The 17615-nt window shown below is 41.4% G+C and overlaps 1 protein-coding gene across 7 annotated transcripts in view; it reads right to left on the reverse strand.

Annotated features, from left to right (window-relative positions):
• The window catches only part of PDE1C (phosphodiesterase 1C), a 566690-nt gene that overhangs the window by 13063 nt on the left and 536012 nt on the right, over positions 1 to 17615 (reverse strand). For 4 of the 7 annotated variants that reach the window (XM_030551321.1, XM_030551314.1, XM_030551319.1 and 1 more), the window contains one exon: positions 7147 to 7212. In XM_030551321.1, the coding sequence (XP_030407181.1) occupies positions 7147 to 7212 (66 nt within the window). Of the gene's footprint in view, positions 1 to 4773; positions 5042 to 5758; positions 5844 to 6049; positions 7213 to 10671; positions 17514 to 17615 lie in introns of those variants that run through there. The other 3 variants (XM_030551316.1, XM_030551317.1, XM_030551320.1) reach the window with 3 other exon arrangements.

Here is a 17615-nt window from a genome sequence, read left to right on the forward strand (position 1 = left end):
CTCAGTGCAGAGAGAGGAGGAAAATGGGCCAGAACCAGGGAGAAGGTAGGTACCCACTCTATGTGGACAGGGCCGGGACCTCAAACCGGCAGCAGGCTGAGCTACTCAGCCCGCTGCTGGTCTGGGATCCCAGCTGCCAGCCCTACTCAGCCTGCTGCTGGCCCTGGGTTCTGGCTGCCGGCCCCTTGCCAGCCGGGGTTCCAGCCGCTGGTCCCACGCAGCCTGTTGCCAGCCTAGGTGAACGGAACCCCAGGCCAGCAGCGGACTGAGTGGGCCGACAACGTAAGATCCACATTTTAATTTAATTTTAAATGAAGCTTCTTAAACATTTTGAAAACCTTGTTTACTTTACATACGACACTAGTTTAGTTATATAATATAGACAGAGAGAGACCTTCTTAAAAAACGTTAAAATGTATTACTGGCACGTGAAACCTTAAATTAGAGTGAATAAATGAAGACTCAGCACAGCACTTCTGAAAGGTTGCCGACCCCTGAACTAATCACAGATTATGTTCCATAAGGAAAATCCTTCATGAGCCCATTTTCATGGATGACTACTTGGGAAAGTTACAGATGCCGTCATTTGCTAAGCTGGTATTTAGCTGTTAAATGAAGTGAGAGCATTCAGCAGCTTTTCTCTTACTTTCTCTTCTTTTGCCACTGAAGGGGTCTCATGCAATAATTAGGAGCAGCACCTCACGGACAGTGGAGGAGGAGAATCAAGATTGAAACGCTCCAGGAATGTTCTGTGCTGGGGGAGGGGAGAGGAATTAGTCTCCAGGTAGTTTTAAAAACCTCTGTGTGTTTGTACAAAGATTCAGGGGGCCCCAGTTGTCTCCTTCAGTAGAAAAACTCATAGGAGGGAAAAGAGAAAAACAGCACCTTCCAAAACAGCATGAGGACCTCGCTGGTGTGGGGTCACCTGTTCATTCAGGATTCAAACTGCTGTAGGCCGCAGTTGCTAAAAACGAGAGTCCTCTGAACAGGTAAAGTATACAGCTCACTGGCTAATGTGTTACGTTGCTCTCTGTGCTCAATCATGTGCAATCAGCTTGAGAGCCTGGCTCTTTAGCTCATGCTATGGTGGCAGAGACTTTCAGCTCTGGAGGCCATCAGTTCAACCACTGGTCCCTCAGCCAGGATGGTGGACATCACATATGTACTCACCCTAGTACCAACATGTCCCCACACAGGGTGTGTGCACCCCTGGCCATGTCCCAAAACATACAATTTGAAATGCTTGGCAGTACTAGCTGCTACCACATCTTTCTGCATTGAATAGAGGGGTTGTGGCTGCCAGCTGAGCAGAGGAGCTTGTGGAGAATGGTCCTTGAGTCTTTTCCTCTTCTCAGAGCAGTAGCCACAATTTGGCCCAATAGTTGTAAAGTGGAAATTGGCAAAACTAGTTGGAAAATATGTTTTACTTCCGAGCTTCTGAAAGTGTATAACAGCAATGAACCCAAGAAATATAACTGGCAATTTATTAACTGTATCTCTTTCTTTCCCTTGTGTGCCTATCTATCCAGCCATCCATTTCTAAGACACTTATAAGCTATGGGACGAAGGCCCAGATTTTTAAAATTATTTAGTGGCTGCAATGCTCAACTGACTTAGGAACCTACATTTCTTTTTGAAAAGACCTAAGCATAAATACCTTTACAAATCTGGGCCTGAGCACCAAAAGTTATAGCTAAGTTACAAAATCAAAAAAAAAAAAAATCCAAAGCACAAAACTTCATTTCCTCTTCAGTGCAGGAAAACGGGGGAAAAAAATAACATTGTCATTCTTCCTACTGGAAAGTTACACAGAATAATCACCAACCTGCGCTCCTACCTTTACCCTGAAGGTGAGTTCTGTAATACATCAAATGCTTAATGGAGTTTTCTCCATCTCTATAGCAACATGAATTCATCAAAGAGTCAATTAACAACGATTTTCTTCTGCCTAGGTTTTGCCTCTATCATAACAAAGATATTTTTAAAATCTACAGTCCTGGAGAAGATGTGAAATATGTGAAAGTATGTTTGGGAAGGATTGTAGGGAGGAGGGGGAAGAGTCAATCTTAAAATGGCTATTCAGTACCCAGTGTGCTTCACAAAAGAGCCTGTAGTTCTGGCTGTGAAGCAGAATAAATGTCCCTTTGGCAAAGAGATGTTGTATTCATATAACAGTTGCCTAATTATTACCCTTATTATGCTGTTGGTATATACAGCACTGTATGCAGGGTTAGATTCTTTGACCTCTCCTGGGAAACTCACAAACTAACTCACATCAATAGAAGTGAAAATACAACCTTTGGTGTCTATGAGTGGACTTGCGCTACCTGTCTATTTAAATTGTAAGCTCCCTAGAGCATGAACAATATCATTCTCTGTGCATAGAACAGATCTGTGCACACAGATGCTGTGATGGGGTGCCAGCCCCACATTGACCCTCACAGTGTTAAAACCAGCATAGAGAGGCTGAGCAGCAGACAGCCAAAGGAGTGGCTGCAGGGGAAACAGCCAATTAGGGCAGCGGCTAGACCAGCCAATCAGGGCCCATATAAAAGGAAGCTGCAGGCCAGAGCCACTTGGTCTGCTGCAGGGAGCCCTAGGGAGAAGACTGGTTTCCTAGAGGGCTGCAGTGAGACCAGCACCTGGGGCAGGGCAGGGCAGGTGAGGTGAGGTGAGGTGAGGTGAGGTGAGGTGAGAGCTAGGGAGAGCTCCTGACAGGCTGCCAGGACTTATGGGCTCGAGCTCCTGGGAAGAGGGCAAAGTAGCTGGAGCCAGAGGCAGGAGCAGAAGGAACTGAGGCTGTGGGGAAGTGGCCCAGGGACTAGAGAGAGTCAGTTGGAAGGAAGAGGCAGCAGGAAGCTACTGTTTGCAGGGTCCCTGGGCCTGCCTCCTTCCCCCTCCCTCTAGATTTTGAAGGTGTGGCCTAGCTGTGGACTGCCAAGCCACTGTGAGGAGTGGCTGGACTCTTATTGGAGGAGTCTTCCAGAAGGGGGAGAAACATGATAGTGACATGCCTGTATGGCTGTGCCACCAAGCAGATGCTGAGAGAAAGGACCTGTAATGGGTCTGCAGGCAGAGAAGAGGATGGGAGAGCCACCACCACCTGAGGGTGCACCTGCTGGGACTGAGCTAATTCTCAAAATGCCCAGCAGGAAGCACTGGGGTGATGAGTGACCCCATGAAAGATGCTTAGGGGAAAAAACAATTAACTAAAGCTTTCCATTGTTTTTCAATAGACTGTATGTAATGTCTAATGGATTCTGTGGATTTCTTCAAGTGAATAGAAACTTTTATATATAGGTGGTAAAGAACATATCTTGTATTCTTCAGTTTGTCTTTTAGATGGTAAGCTCTTCAAGAACAGAGACTGTCTTCATGTTGGATCTTATCTAGCCCTGAGTAGATTGCTGGCACTTAATAAGGAATAATAATAAAGATGCCTCTTTTTATTTTGGTGTCTCTCTTTTGTTGATGGACAACTGACCCAAACCTTTACCCAAAATTTCAATGGAACTTTTTGGGTAGTTCAAAGGGTCCAGTTAACTTCTTTATTTTTAAGTTATTTTTCATTTTCACTCACCTTTCCATTTCTGGTTCTGGCTCAGACCAAAGGCATAAATGTAGTAATTCCACAAGAAAGATTGGAAATAGCATAAGAACAGCATGGCTGGAAGCATGAAATACTGGAAATCTAGCAAGAGAGGCCATTTTTGTAAGACCCAATGTGGTTCAGATATATCAGATAAGTTTTGGCTACTAATCCAGAGTGTTTATCTGAACTGAATATCCAGACTGTTCAAAATTCACCCAGACCTTATTTGTACAGGTTTGCATACAATGTGCTGTGCACCTGTGGAGGGCTGGGAATAGAATCTGTAAAGAACTTTGGCATCTTTCCAAGCGAGAGGTGCTGCAGTGTACATAGCTTTGTAATTTAAGGTTTTAGTTTCTGAGAACTGCCACCTTTAAATTTTCTCCGAGTCTTCTCTTTGCTGTAAACAGCTGATATGGTGTGTGGGATTTTGAAAAGCATTCAGCATTGGTGAAACTCTACTCCTACTGAAGTCAATGAAAGATTTGTCATTGACTTCACTGGGAACAGAAATAGGTCAGCTCTGAGCATTACTCACAACCACACCCTTCAAGTTCAATTTGCATGCATCCTGCCACAGAGGAGATGCATATACTGTGATCTCTCATGGAGACTTTACGTTTGTTCGTTCTTGCTTTGCTGTTTTCCCTGAATCTGCAATAAAATCATTTGAAATGAAATTGGACAGTTGCTCTTTGTGTATGGAAAAAAATAAAAAAAAGTGGTGAGGGTGAGAACTGTACAATGACATATAGCTCTGCAAAAGTGAGGGGCTCTCCTGGTTAAATAGAACAAACAACAAAACTCAAGTTTTCCAGTAGAGAACATGATGCATGTAGGTGGAAATGGGAGTGTCCCCCTCCTGCTTTTTAATGGAGCACAGCTGCCTCCAGCAAAAAGCAGATGCCTAGAAACTTAATAGTGCAGTACATAAATAGCAGATCAGAATTGTTACAAAGCTATATGCCCCACAGGGCTACATAAATATTACATTTAACATTTCCCAGCAATATATCACAAGTTTGTGGGTATAACTAACTAGCTCATGCCCTGTACCAAACTATAAACATTTCTATGTGAACTCTACAATGGCATGTACAAGTACAATGGTACATTATGATATATTCACATTCAGAAACGCTATTAAGTCAATGCCAAAACATACACTGATGTGGGAAAGTTTTAATAAAGAGAGAGAAAACACTGCCAGTTATTTTTTTAAGTGCCACTCAGAAGCCTTCTTTGTACAATCCATTATGAGATAGTTATCAATACACGATGTGACAGAGCGAAGACTGAATAGGCACAAGGTTTACATTGTATGGATCAGCTAAACTACAGTAAGACAGTGTGAAGTGTTCTCCTGCTGTAAGATACATAGACAGAGCCATTGCTGCCCTCACTCCTAAAGGGGGATGTTCACGATTGCTGGTGTTCAAGTCAGGTGACCTAACAATAGTAAAAACAATGGAAATGTTAATTAGTCAGTACACTCAAAGTAACAGCCTGAAAATCTGCTCCCAGCTGCTGCAATACACACATTTTTGCTGCTATGTATACTAACTTTATGTATCAACAGTATAAGACAAATACAGGAGTATGTGCTATACTAGAGATATATTAACATATTCCCTCAGCATTTATGTATTTGAATTCTACCCCTTCTGTTTAAAATAGCTCTTTTCATAGCTCTCAAAGCACTTAACCTTGAGTAAGCATTATTATCCCCAATTGTATGGAGGGGGAAACTGAGGCACAGAGCGGTGAAGTGACTTGCTCAAGGTCACCCAGAGAGTTGATAGCAGAGAAGGGAAGAGAATTTATATCTTGTGTAACACTTTCCAGAGCCTGATCCTCTGCACTGTGCTCCCTCCTCTTTTTAACTACCCTGTTGTAATTACCTACATTCTGAGAGCAAATATTACATGCAAGTAGGCTGGCAATATCTATTATGTGCAAGTGCTCACTAGCTTATTACAAAATGTCATGGACAACATGGATGAAAAGCAGTCTGTAAACATTGCTTGTTAAAACAAGTGTATTATCAGGGGAATAGTGCAAGAGTGCAAACAACATATTAAAAGCAATCTAGAAAGAAATTCCTCCTCTGCTGTCCATAAATGTTTAACTTATACATTAACCACCCTTTAAAAAAAAAAGTACATGCCTTTCCAAAAAATGTCTCCAAATATTGGAGCTAGTAGGTTTTTATTATGACAGTAATCTTCAAGGCAGTCCTATCCAAAGTCATCTGAAACAGGAGCACACATATAACAATGTCAATATAAATGTACACACACATTTTAAAAAAAGTATAGCACCCAGGGCAAGGATGTTAAAGAAATGGGAGCAGGCAAAATCTACAGCTAATGCTACAATACCTATTAACTACTTCAGCCAATAATGAGGCATTCAATATATTAAGAGAATGATTGTATGGTGTTTACTGTACTGTACCTTCTATTTAGGAATCGCTTCAGGCAACGTTCATAACAAAGGTCTTCAGAGAAGTGATGTGACCAGTTTCTTATGTTTTACTTTCAGTGATGGTCCATATTTATTAGAGGACACAGTTGTGCATGAGGCTTCAAAGAGTATGCTGCTTCATCTGAGAAAATTAACATTTTCAAATATCTCTCCATTGTTTTACTGAGTTACAGCCAGTGATCTGTACAGCTTACACTGGGCTGTACCTCGAAGAAAAGTCTGCTGACTGTGCTGTTATTTTGACATGAAATTATCTCATGCCACGGCTAGCAAGAAGATGTCAGTCACACAGTGATGTGCTATTGAATATTGATGTACATATGCAGAGCTGTATTATACCTTCAATACCTGCATTTACATCCCAAGTAGACCTCAAAAAATGAATGTGGTCACTAATTCTTCAATGCCTTTCCAAATTAGAAGTGAACTGCTTTCGATGGGTTCTCCTTTTATTTATTTTTTTTGAACCACATTCCAGGTGATTCAATATGAACTTACCTGTGCTCTCGTCCAATGTCATACAAAGGTGTATGTCCTTACTACCGCCTCCATGCTGAGTCATTCTGAGTCACCATTTCATACTGCTTTCCCTTATTGCCCTCCCTCCTTCTGTGTGAAATTGTGTGAGACAATGGGATAAAGATAAAGAGATAAAGGGCCTCTGGAGGATGGTATCGCTGACATATCAAAGAGAGAAGGGACTTGGGTCAAGAGAAAACTGAAAAACAGCTGCCCTGTGATTCATCGAACAAACATATTACTTCTCTTCTACTCCTCTATGTGGGTTATGAGAGCAAAGCCCGTTTTTCTTACCACATTCAGCAGACTAAAATAATTTGCACAAAGGAATCCATAAAACATAAGCTTTTGTTTTTTTAAAGTTAACACAGGGTCCATCCAATCGAAGTCTCAAAACAGGAGTGAATTTTTGAGTTAACTGTGACCTTGGTGGGTAGGACTTAATTCTTGGAGGAATTACTGTTTGAAAAGATAAAAATCCTTCTGATTACCTATTTGTGTGGCTGTGCATGATACAAACACATTCTGGCATGGAGGTACCTACTGACCTGGCAACGTAAGGCGGCTTGTTGTGGAACCTGAGCCTGGTGCCTCGTATGAATGTTGCTTTGAACCTTTAAAAAGAAAGAATGGTCTCAGAAGTGACGGGTGAGCTGCAGGCCTGCCTCTGTGCAAATGCTTTTTATACTACCACTGCCACTCGATATGGTCAGCTCCTTTCTGTCATGTCTTCTCAACTTGTCCTTAGCAGCTTTAGTAATGTGGGTGGAGCTAACTTCCTTACAAAACCAGGCTACTTTCCTCTATTTGAGCAGCCTTATTTGGCCCTTTTGATTTTAGAGGAGCCAACATCGAATACCTCTTCACTTGTTTCTGGTCAACTTTTTTGGCAGAACATGGGGAAAGTGATAAATGATTTCGTTGATGGCATTTTCCTCCATATTTTGACCAGTTTTTGAATATTCATTCCATTATACATTGATTCCAAAGAAGGGAATCTGAAATATTGCAAGTGAAGATCATCCCCCAAATCACCAGAGCTAAACACCTAGCAACTTTGTATTTGGATCTGAACTTCACAGCTGGCCTCTATAATGGGTCAGCCAAAGCCTTGGATCACAATAGCTACCAAAAGTAGTGGATTGGTTTCCTCTCTACCGGAAGGAGTTTAGGCAAAGTGCTGAGAGGCTGACAAAAGCAATGAACTACCAGAATTTAAGAAGATCAATTGAAGCATGTGCCTGGGGCGGCAAGCCGAGGGGGCCGCTCTGCCGGTCATCGCGAGGGCGGCAGGCAGGTTGCCTTCGGTGGCATGCCTGCGGAGGGTCCGCTGGTTCCAGGGCTTCAGTGGACCTCCCGCAGGCACGCCACTGAATCCGCGGGACCAGGGACCTCCCGCAGGCAAGCCGCCAAAGGCAGCCTGCCTGCCGTGCTTGGGGCGGCAAAATACCTAGAGCCGCCCCTGCCCTTATGAAAATCAATAAGAATGACCATGTGCTTGAGAGACATGTTGACCTTATTAAAAATTAGAAGAAAAAAGCCCCACAACCTCTTAGTAGACAGTCATAACTATATAACCCCTATTAAGGAGAAATGGCTGAAGTCTCTCTCCAGCACTGATGATCAAGAGTCTCATTATATTAAAAAGGGAAAGGCTGGCAAGATCTTCAGAATGGGGACTAAAAGAAAGAAAAAAAGAAGCCATATTCTCAGAGTGAGACTCTGCCCCTTACTCGCGTCACAAATAGTTCTGGTGAGGATATCAGAACCTGGCCCACCGTGAGTAAATGTAGTTGTATTCGTAGCTGGAGTTTATGGATGTGTAATCACTCTGTGAACAGAGGAGTCCAGTTCTCGGAGATTGGCATCGGATTTCCAGGTGGAGTGAAAGGGGATGGTTTTAAGCGAAAAGGCTTCAAAGGGCTTGGGGCATGCCTGTCTGAGCAATTGCTTCTTTCCCAGTACAGCACCTGACACAACTGTGATCAACAGATAGCAGTTGAGCTTGATTCCTTTCATAGCCAGTGAACTACTCACAGGGCTTTCTCTGTGTGGGGCCCTGGACTTTGGAATTCACACCTCATTGGTCTGAAATAGCCCAATTTTGATGACTTTCAGGCTATATTTCAAAATGTTCTCTTTAAGCGGCCATTTGAGAGTAGTTGATCATTATGTGGGGTATTACATTTTTGTGGGTTTTGGAGGATTCTGCTATGCTGTTTCTGGTTTAGGTTTTTTATGGACTGTAATTTAAATAATCTGTCAAGGCAGATTAAACCCTTAGAATAGGTGTTTTATGTGTTCAAACTTAAATAAACAAACAGTGCATATGTAATTCTATGATGTGCTCTAATATTGTAACAAGGGGATCTCTCAAAAGTTTCCCCTTAATCTTTAGTAAATCTCATGAACAAGGGATTTATCTGCTTGCACAGAGGGGAGTGAATTACTGTGAAATCTATTCATTTACTTTCCCATTTAAACATAAAACGTGTGTAACTAGGGTTGCCAACTTTCTAATCACACAAACCCGAACACACTTGCCCCACCCGCTGCCCTGACCGCCCCTTCTCCCACCCCCCCATTCATTCCAACCCCCCTCCCCTCGTCGTTCACTCTCCCCCACCCTCACTGGGCTGGGGTGAGGGGTTGGGATGCGGGATGGGGTGAGGGCTCCGGCTAGGGATGCATGCTCTGGGGTGGGGCCAGAAATGTGGGGTTCAGGAGGCAGTGAGGACTTTGCCTATAGGTGTGGGCTCTGGGGTGGGAGCTAGGGATGAGGGGTTGGGGTGCAGGAAAGGACTCAGGGCTAGGGCAGGCGGTTGGGGTGCAAGATGTGGGTTCCAGGAGGGATTTCGGGTGCAAGAGGGGGTTCTGACCTGGGGCCAGGGATTGGGGCATGGGAGGGCATCCAGGGTGTGGGCTCTGGCTAGGCCGCGCTTACCTCAGGTGGCTCCTGGAAGCAGCCAGCATGTCTAGCTCAAGTGGCCAGGGAGCTCTGCGCACTGCCTGTGCCCAGAGATGTCACCCCTGCAGCTCCCATTGGCCACGGTTCCCAGCCAGTGGGAGCTGTGGAGCCAGCACTTGGGTCGGGGACAGCGTGCAGACTCCCCGTGGGCACCCCTGTGCCTAGGAGCCAGACATGTAGGGAGCCAGAGCAGGCAGGGAACCTGCCTAGGAGCCAGGTGCCACATGGAGCCAGAGAAGGCAGGGAGCCTACCTTAGCTCCACTGCGCTGCTGCCTGGACTTTTAGCGACCCAGTCAGCAGTGCTATCAGAATTGCTAAGGTCCCTTTTTGACCGGGTGTTCCAGTCAAAAACCAGACACCCGGCAACCCTACATATAATCAAGGATGAAGACGGCACTCAGATGTCACTCGGTAAACAGAATAGTTATTTGAAACAAAAGGTTTTGTTATTGGAAGACAGACATGAGTAGAAAGAAACTGGCAGGTAGATGTGTGGGAAACCTGGGATATAAATCTGGATTTCCCCTGAGCCTGCTTTTTGGTTTAAGCATAAAGTTTGACTCTGGAATAAGATCCAAATGTCTCAAAAATTTTGGGAGGGGGAGCATTTGTAATAATCCAGAGTTCAGGCCCATCTCTAACATAGTGTATATAAAATAGATAAATTCACACTATATAGATGCACATACAAATATATAGTTCTGACCTTTAGACACAAAATATTGTTTAAATGCAGAGAAAGACCCACACACACACTTCTGAAACACAGTGTTGCCTGGTGGAACGGGACAAGTTTAGCTGTCAAGAACTCCTAAATTCTAATCCCAAAGCTGACACCAACTCACATATGTGGCCTTGGGCAAGTTACCTCGACATTCTGTCTCAGTTTCCCTAGCTGTAAAATGGGGCCCGTACTACCTACCCAATTCTCTCACTGGGAATCTGATGAGTAAGTAATTTTATGTTCATATAATGCTTTCAACATGAAAAGTAGTACACCAATGTTGATTTTTGTTATTCTGCAAAGAGAGTGCAGAGCTCCATGTCTGTGGCAGATATAAAAAGTGACTGAACAAACCACCCCTTCCCCCATTCAAATTCAAATGGAGTGGAGACCTCATTGACTTTATTTGGTAACAGGATGGACATACATGTACTCATTTACAGAAAAACTGGAATGCTGGAAAAGTGTTTTATACATTTAGAGACTACAAGCCTCTTCTTTCAAATAAGGAACTTAACAAAAAAATGCAAAACTGAAAGAAATTGTGCCCATGTAATGGCAAGTGTTCTCAACTCTGCGGAGAAGAATTACAATAAATAAATATTGTTTTGAACGTCTGAACAAAGCAAAGAAGTTTTTCTCCAACAAACTGGTGGTTAACTGTTGCTTTAAAATGGATTTTGATTTGTTTTCTAATTGCCTGATGCAAAACACATATAGCAACCTTTCTCCCGCCTGCTTGAAAAAGGCTCTGGATTACAGGTGTATACTACTTATATTACTTCAGTTCAACAAGACATCTCCATTATAATTTCTGCTAATATAAAGATAGTCTAAAGTGTATGTTCAGCTTTATATATATAGGACTCCCTGCACAACGTCAGCTAAGAAAAGATTATTTTACAATCTTGAATCCTTGCATTTTGGTTAATTTCTCCCTTCCCCCCCCCTTCAAAACAAGTTGAACATTCTCTAGATTCATCAGGACCCATTGCTACAAATGTAATTTGAGAACAGTGAAATCTAGTCTTACAGGTAAACTGGTAATTTACAGACTTCCTTCCTGCCAAAGGTAGTCAGTGCCCTACCTTTTGCCTCTGCTGTAACTTCCTCCTGATCTAAGCTGATTCACAAGTAGCATCATAGGAACTAAGGATGACTTTTTCCTTATTATTTAAATCCATTGTGGAGGGAGCAATGCCACCACACTGAAGGAGGACAACACTACCATTATATGTGGGGGCTTCAGATTGAATCACACGGCATTTAGAATGCTGTATACATGTTCTCATTTACACTTTGATGCCAGTTCCCAAGGGGGATGCTAGTGGAAATTTACAGAGCTCGTGCGCAACTTCCATCAGTTTCGGTGCAACTGACGACATGTTTGGGCCCAAGATGTTGTTTTATTTTATTTTTTGCTCTAAGCTGATGTTGCAAATGCAATGGCTTTTGTCTATGGGGGGGAAAGGGAAGAGAAATCTTAATGGGATAATCTTGGCCTGCAGACGACCAGAAGTTCTGGTAAAACCCAATCAGAACCCTACAAATAAAAATAGCAAATATTTAAAAAAATTGTATATAAAATTGTATAAAAATATCATCCAAGCCAGAAGAAAAGGAAAATGCTCACTCTGCCACTAGGATTTATCACTACACAACACCTATGGCCATAATTGATTGTTCTATATACGCACTCCTACAATCATCCAGCAAAGATTATGAGATTACATATACACATCCTCCTACCACATGATGGCTTCTAGAACCGGGCAAAGATGAGTATACAACAGGCCTTATACATGCATGTTAATGAAATAAAAGGAATACAAAGTACCAACAGTATATTGTGGAGCCTGTACGTGTGTACTGTCATGTGTTTGTGTACTTGTGTGTGAGACAGACAGACAATGAAGAGACAGTCACAATTCTGCTTTGTTGCCAGTGAGAAATCTCACACTATATTTGCTCAGAAAAAAACAACATGCAGGGAAGGAAGAGTAAAAAAATCTGAGAAACAAAGTGTCTGCTTTTCTATTTTAATGGCAAATAAAGTGATCAATGGTGGTCAAATGATTTGTTTATAGCTTGGACCACAGTGATCAGAAATGGAAAAGACCTATCTGATCACCAAACCCATCTCCCTGCGAGAGCAGGATGCTCATCCCGAGAGAATATGTATCAGATATTAAATTGACACTGCACTTGATCTGAGCCAATGGTGGGGAATATTAATTGAAATACATGGACGAAGTATCATTGACTTCACTGGGAGAAGGACTGGAGCCTGAGAAGTCTGAAAGTAAAATATCCTTTTCCTATCAAGTTTTCTCATTTGGGCCCCCTCTCCCACGCTGCTGCAGGTATTAACACAGCTTTCTATCTTCAGCTTGTAAAGTGTCTTATCATATATAAGCTTCAATATTCAGAAATCTCACATGCACAGCTGAGGGACTGGGATTGGGTACGCAGATGGAAAATAGAGGGTCATTGTTTTGTGTTTGCTTATTTGATGAAGTGGTGGATAAAATAAATAAATAAATGGACCTGACACTCCTGTCATTCATACACTGGTGATAATCAGGTGAAACACCACTGAAGTCATAGGAGTTATACCAGTATGAAACTGGTGCCATTGTGAGGAGAACAGGGCGAAATAATTAGGTATTTAGGGAAATCGCCTAACTCCGTGAAGACGCACTGATTTTCCCCAGTTGAGGCTTTGGCCCTTAGATAGAAACTGAATGAGAAAGTTCATGCCCATCAATGTTTAAGGTATATGATTTTTTTTTTTTACTTAAAAAGCAGATCCAAAATCAGTTACAGATTTTGTGTGTACACTCCATGAGCTAAAATGTAAAGTCTTTGCAAAAGATTTTCATGCGACTTTCTGCATACAGAATTTGAGCATGATCAATTGTACACACAAATAATAAAATCTACTCATTCCAAACCTCATTTGCACACAAGCTAAAGCACAAACAAGCTTTGCATGTTTAAATTCTAGTGTTTGTATGTTCAGGTGGCCTTTTTCAAAAACTACATGTCAGTTTTTTTCACAAGCACAAAAGAGGCTGCAATGAGGCCCCTTTGAAAATTCACTCCCAGCTACAAATCACTGGGTATTGAAAACAGAAGAATTAAAAATTTCTTCTTTATTTACCTACCAGGACCAAAGTACAGGGTTCTGGGTTTCCCCTGCTATAGTACAGAACGACACTAGTGCCTGAATGTAAAATGCCAATGTAAGTAATGCATCTTTATTTAAAAAGAGAGTGTTGAAATTGTGACTAGTCTAAAATGTTTTTAAATCTGAAATTGCAAGAGTATTTAGAAGCCCTGGAGTCAGGCATCTATGTTTCTCTTGTGACTGTGGATAATGTCATTAACACCAAAATGCATTATTTATAAGGAAAAACAGAAAACCTGAGCTCATGCCCTTGATGAAAAGCTGTGCAGTTCATGTTTAAAGCTAGTCAAGTAGTGGACATAAGCATTTAACCATGTGCTTTTAAATGATGCATCAAAATCATTTTGTTTAGACAGCTGACCCTGCCTACTCCTAATTATCTTTGCACGTTGTCAGAGACACATCCAGTTTTCTCATCAACTAAATCATTATTTGAGTACAGAATTGGGAATGTTTACACTTTAAAAAATGTAAGTAAATTGTAAATTGGCAATAAAATCTGCTGACATTCCTTAATGGCAGTTTGGGCCTTTGTTAGCTAGAAGCACAGGCACCATTTAATTATGTCAACGGAGCTACGCCAGTTCTCTGAAGATCCGTTACTTTGAAAAGTCTAATACGGACAAGTTAGCAGGGCACCGAAGGAAATCTCTCCCTGCTTACAGGATGCAAGGGGCCTGGATTCACTTTCACAGATTAGGAGACAGTTTTTGGTCTGGTCATCCAGCCAGGTGGTACTTTCTGAGAGATCTGACCAGCACTTTCATCCTAAAGGCTGAAGTGTGTCATTTTAGTACACAGGTTGACTTCCTAATCCAGGTCTCAATCTGTAACATCTCCATCACCCATGGTTGTGTTTACATGCATGTGACTCCCACAGAAGTGAATCAGGCCTGCAGCAGGGGCCTCGTATTTTCAATATGTGTAGCTTACTCTTTATCTCTTCTAATAGACAAGCAGACAGTAAGGCATCTACAGCTTTGTTTCCCCTCACATGAAGGGAGAAGCTGAATGGAAGGTAAAGAATTAAGAACAGATATTTTTCATTGTGTTTTATACACTGAGGAAATGTATTTAATTGAACTGAATTGTGTAAAGAGCCATTTGTTCAGTTCCATACACTCACAGACAACGTGTGAAATAAAATAAGAGATAGTACTGCTGTCCAGTTCACCTGGGAGATGTTTAGAGATATCATTTCTTGGTTCTCAAAGCACTAGCACAATATTATTGAGCATTTCAGTGAGATGGTTAATTAGAGAGATACCATCAAGTATAGTAGTTTAGGACCTGAACCTGCAAAGAGAACCACAGAGATAAACTTTTCCACCTACACCACTCTCTTTGCAGTTTCTCAGCATCTACATTTCTTTTTTTTTTTTAGAAAGGCCATAGAGTCTTCTAGAAATGATTTCACAACTTTTTTAAAATGTCAAAAATATTTTTAAATGTTAATATACCACTGTGTTATATTCATAGATAAGGCCATAAGGGACCATTAGAACATCTAGTCTGACCCCCTGTTCATCACAGACTGTTCAGTTTCACCCAGTTACATTGAGCTTCATTGAGCCCAATAACTTGTTTATGACTAAAGCATATCTTTCAGAAAGGCATCCAGTTTTCATCTCAAAACCTCAAGAAATGGAGAATCCATCACTTCCCTGGGTAGTTTGCCATCCTCACTGCCTGAAGTTGCGCCAAAGTGCTAGTGCATGAGAACCAAGAAATGGCTCACCGCAGTCTCATTTCACTGTCAATGCAGAGTGTGTTGTCAAAAATACATCACAAAGAGCTGAAGATCAATTTGACTTTTAAAATTATTTCAGTTTTAATAGTCCAAGGAATTTTTAGTCACTGTAAACTATGTAGGGATCATTTAAAGGAAAAAAAAAGTGCTGGCTCAGACCGTATTCAAGTTAAACTCCAGCAGGAGTAAGGACTGAGTCAGCAATGCAGTATTATTTATATCCTGTCAATGTCCCTTTAAAGAATTTGATAAAGACGAAGACACCGATCCACAAAGGTATTTAGGCTGCTAACTTCCATTGATTTTAATGGAAGTTAGGAGCTTTAGTACCTTTTTGGATCTGGGCCTACGAGCCAAATTCTACAGCTGCTAGGTGTGTGGAACTTCCATTGAAGCTGATGGGGGTTCTGAGTGTGGAACAGTCACAGTTCTAAGGAATTAGAATATGGTGTGTTCCTTTATTTTATTTAAAGGAACCAATATAGAGAAGACAGCTGGAGAATGACATATCTATGCTAACAGCAGTTATTTTTATAGTTCTTCCAAGGGAAAATATTTTACTAAGCATGAGATGGACCCCAACTAAATCCCTATATCTGAACAAACTGAAACTTTGGTGTCTGAAGTAAAAACTCAGACATGAATCTGAATTTTGCAGAGTGGGTTGAACCAAAATCCTGGATACAAACATTCCTGAGCAATGGGATGTTCATGTTCAAAATCTGAACGTGAACGAGCCCCACCGCTGCTAGTGTTTTGTGAGGCTAATACAAGTATGGCAATATTTCCTACTGTCATCTTAAACATGCTCATCCCTGTTCATATGCATTTGAACAGGAGCTGTGAGTCTTCTGTCTAATATAGGCTGGTGGTAGAACAAAGTTTTGTGCTTTGAACATGAAAATGGAATACAGATGGAGTTTATTTTCCTCCTGAGGCCAATGTTTTCCACATTCTCTAGAGTAGCATGAAAGCAGTCTAACTCATAGTAAAATATATATGTGAACAACAGGGCAAAACTATACACACTATAACTGTGCGTGTGTGTTGAATTTCACATGGACAGGTGAAATCAAGTTATATTGAACTAGATCTATCTTGGGGCCCTAATCCAGGACAGCACTTAAGCACGTGTTTAATGCTTTCATGAACAGCAACACTTTCCTGAATCAGGGCCTGAGTGACTTAGTTTTGAACATTTCACCTTTCAAGTTTATGGACATACTTCATTCCAGTGGTGTACTTAGACTTTAGGGGTTTTTTTTTTCCAATCTTTCCTTTTCTGCTTCTACTTCTCCAACTTATTTATATTAAAAACTTATATTTTTCTTTTCCTTTGACCCATCCATTCAATCAGTGATAAAAGAAATGTCACACTAAGATGAAAGGAGGAATTGATCCATCTGACTTCCTAATGCCTGCCTTCTCTCAGTACTTCTAGGTCAGGTAAAGAGTGGTTACAGGTATCTAAGAAACAAATGCGAGAAATATATCATTAATTGTAATTACTAGTTATGGAAGACAACACAAAAAGTACATTCCTCAGAGCTTTAGTGGGCAACAGCCCTGAGCAAACACCCTATTTGTGAGTCATTACTAAAACAAAATAAGAAAAGTGCATGAAATAAATAGAAGATTAAATGAATTTGCCCACAGGATAAATAAAAAACAAACGAACAAAAATCAATATCATAGAGTGCTGGAAAAGCTGTGTAACAGTACTAAGTCCTAGTGAGAAGTTTATGAATTTAACAATTCACCACCTTCATGAACAAAATCCTCTGAATTGATGCTAAAACTGGTATCAAATTCTCTGCCTAGCAGATGGAAACAATAGTACAAAGGCAGTAATTTCAAGCCCCTTTACATACATTCCAATTTTCTTGTCTTTCACAAGGTAGGGCTTAGCATGTCTTTCATAAGCTAGGGCTTTAGCATAGGGAAGCAACGGCTTCTGAGGAAGATCCTCATTCATGTGTTTTGCCTGTCCAGAAAGCAGAATTATTTTGTTAACAAACCCCCTGCCCAGAGAATTTTAAAAAAGAAACAGCACACACACACGGGGAAAAAAGTGAAGGAAAAAAAACACCCAAACCCCAGAGTCATTAACTGTGAAGTAGCCAGTGGGAGGAGGATTGTTTTGAAAGCTGTGTAACGCCTTCCCAGAAACTGGTCTTTGCGGAAGGAGGAGGAGGAGAGGAATGAAGAAGCTCAGCTAAAATGATGAAAGAAATTTGCAGTCTCTTTTTTTTAATTTTTTTTTTTTTTTTACTCTTCTGTATCTGGAAAAAAAAAAGAAAAAGAAAATGTGTCAATGCTGCCTTTTCCCCCCCAGTGTCCAGAGATTGTAAAGCTAGGAAAGGAGGGAAAAAAGGTATCAGTTT

The sequence above is a fragment of the Gopherus evgoodei genome, chromosome 2 (genome assembly GCF_007399415.2).
Source record: "Gopherus evgoodei ecotype Sinaloan lineage chromosome 2, rGopEvg1_v1.p, whole genome shotgun sequence".
In the NCBI taxonomy this organism is placed as follows: Eukaryota; Metazoa; Chordata; order Testudines; family Testudinidae; genus Gopherus; species Gopherus evgoodei.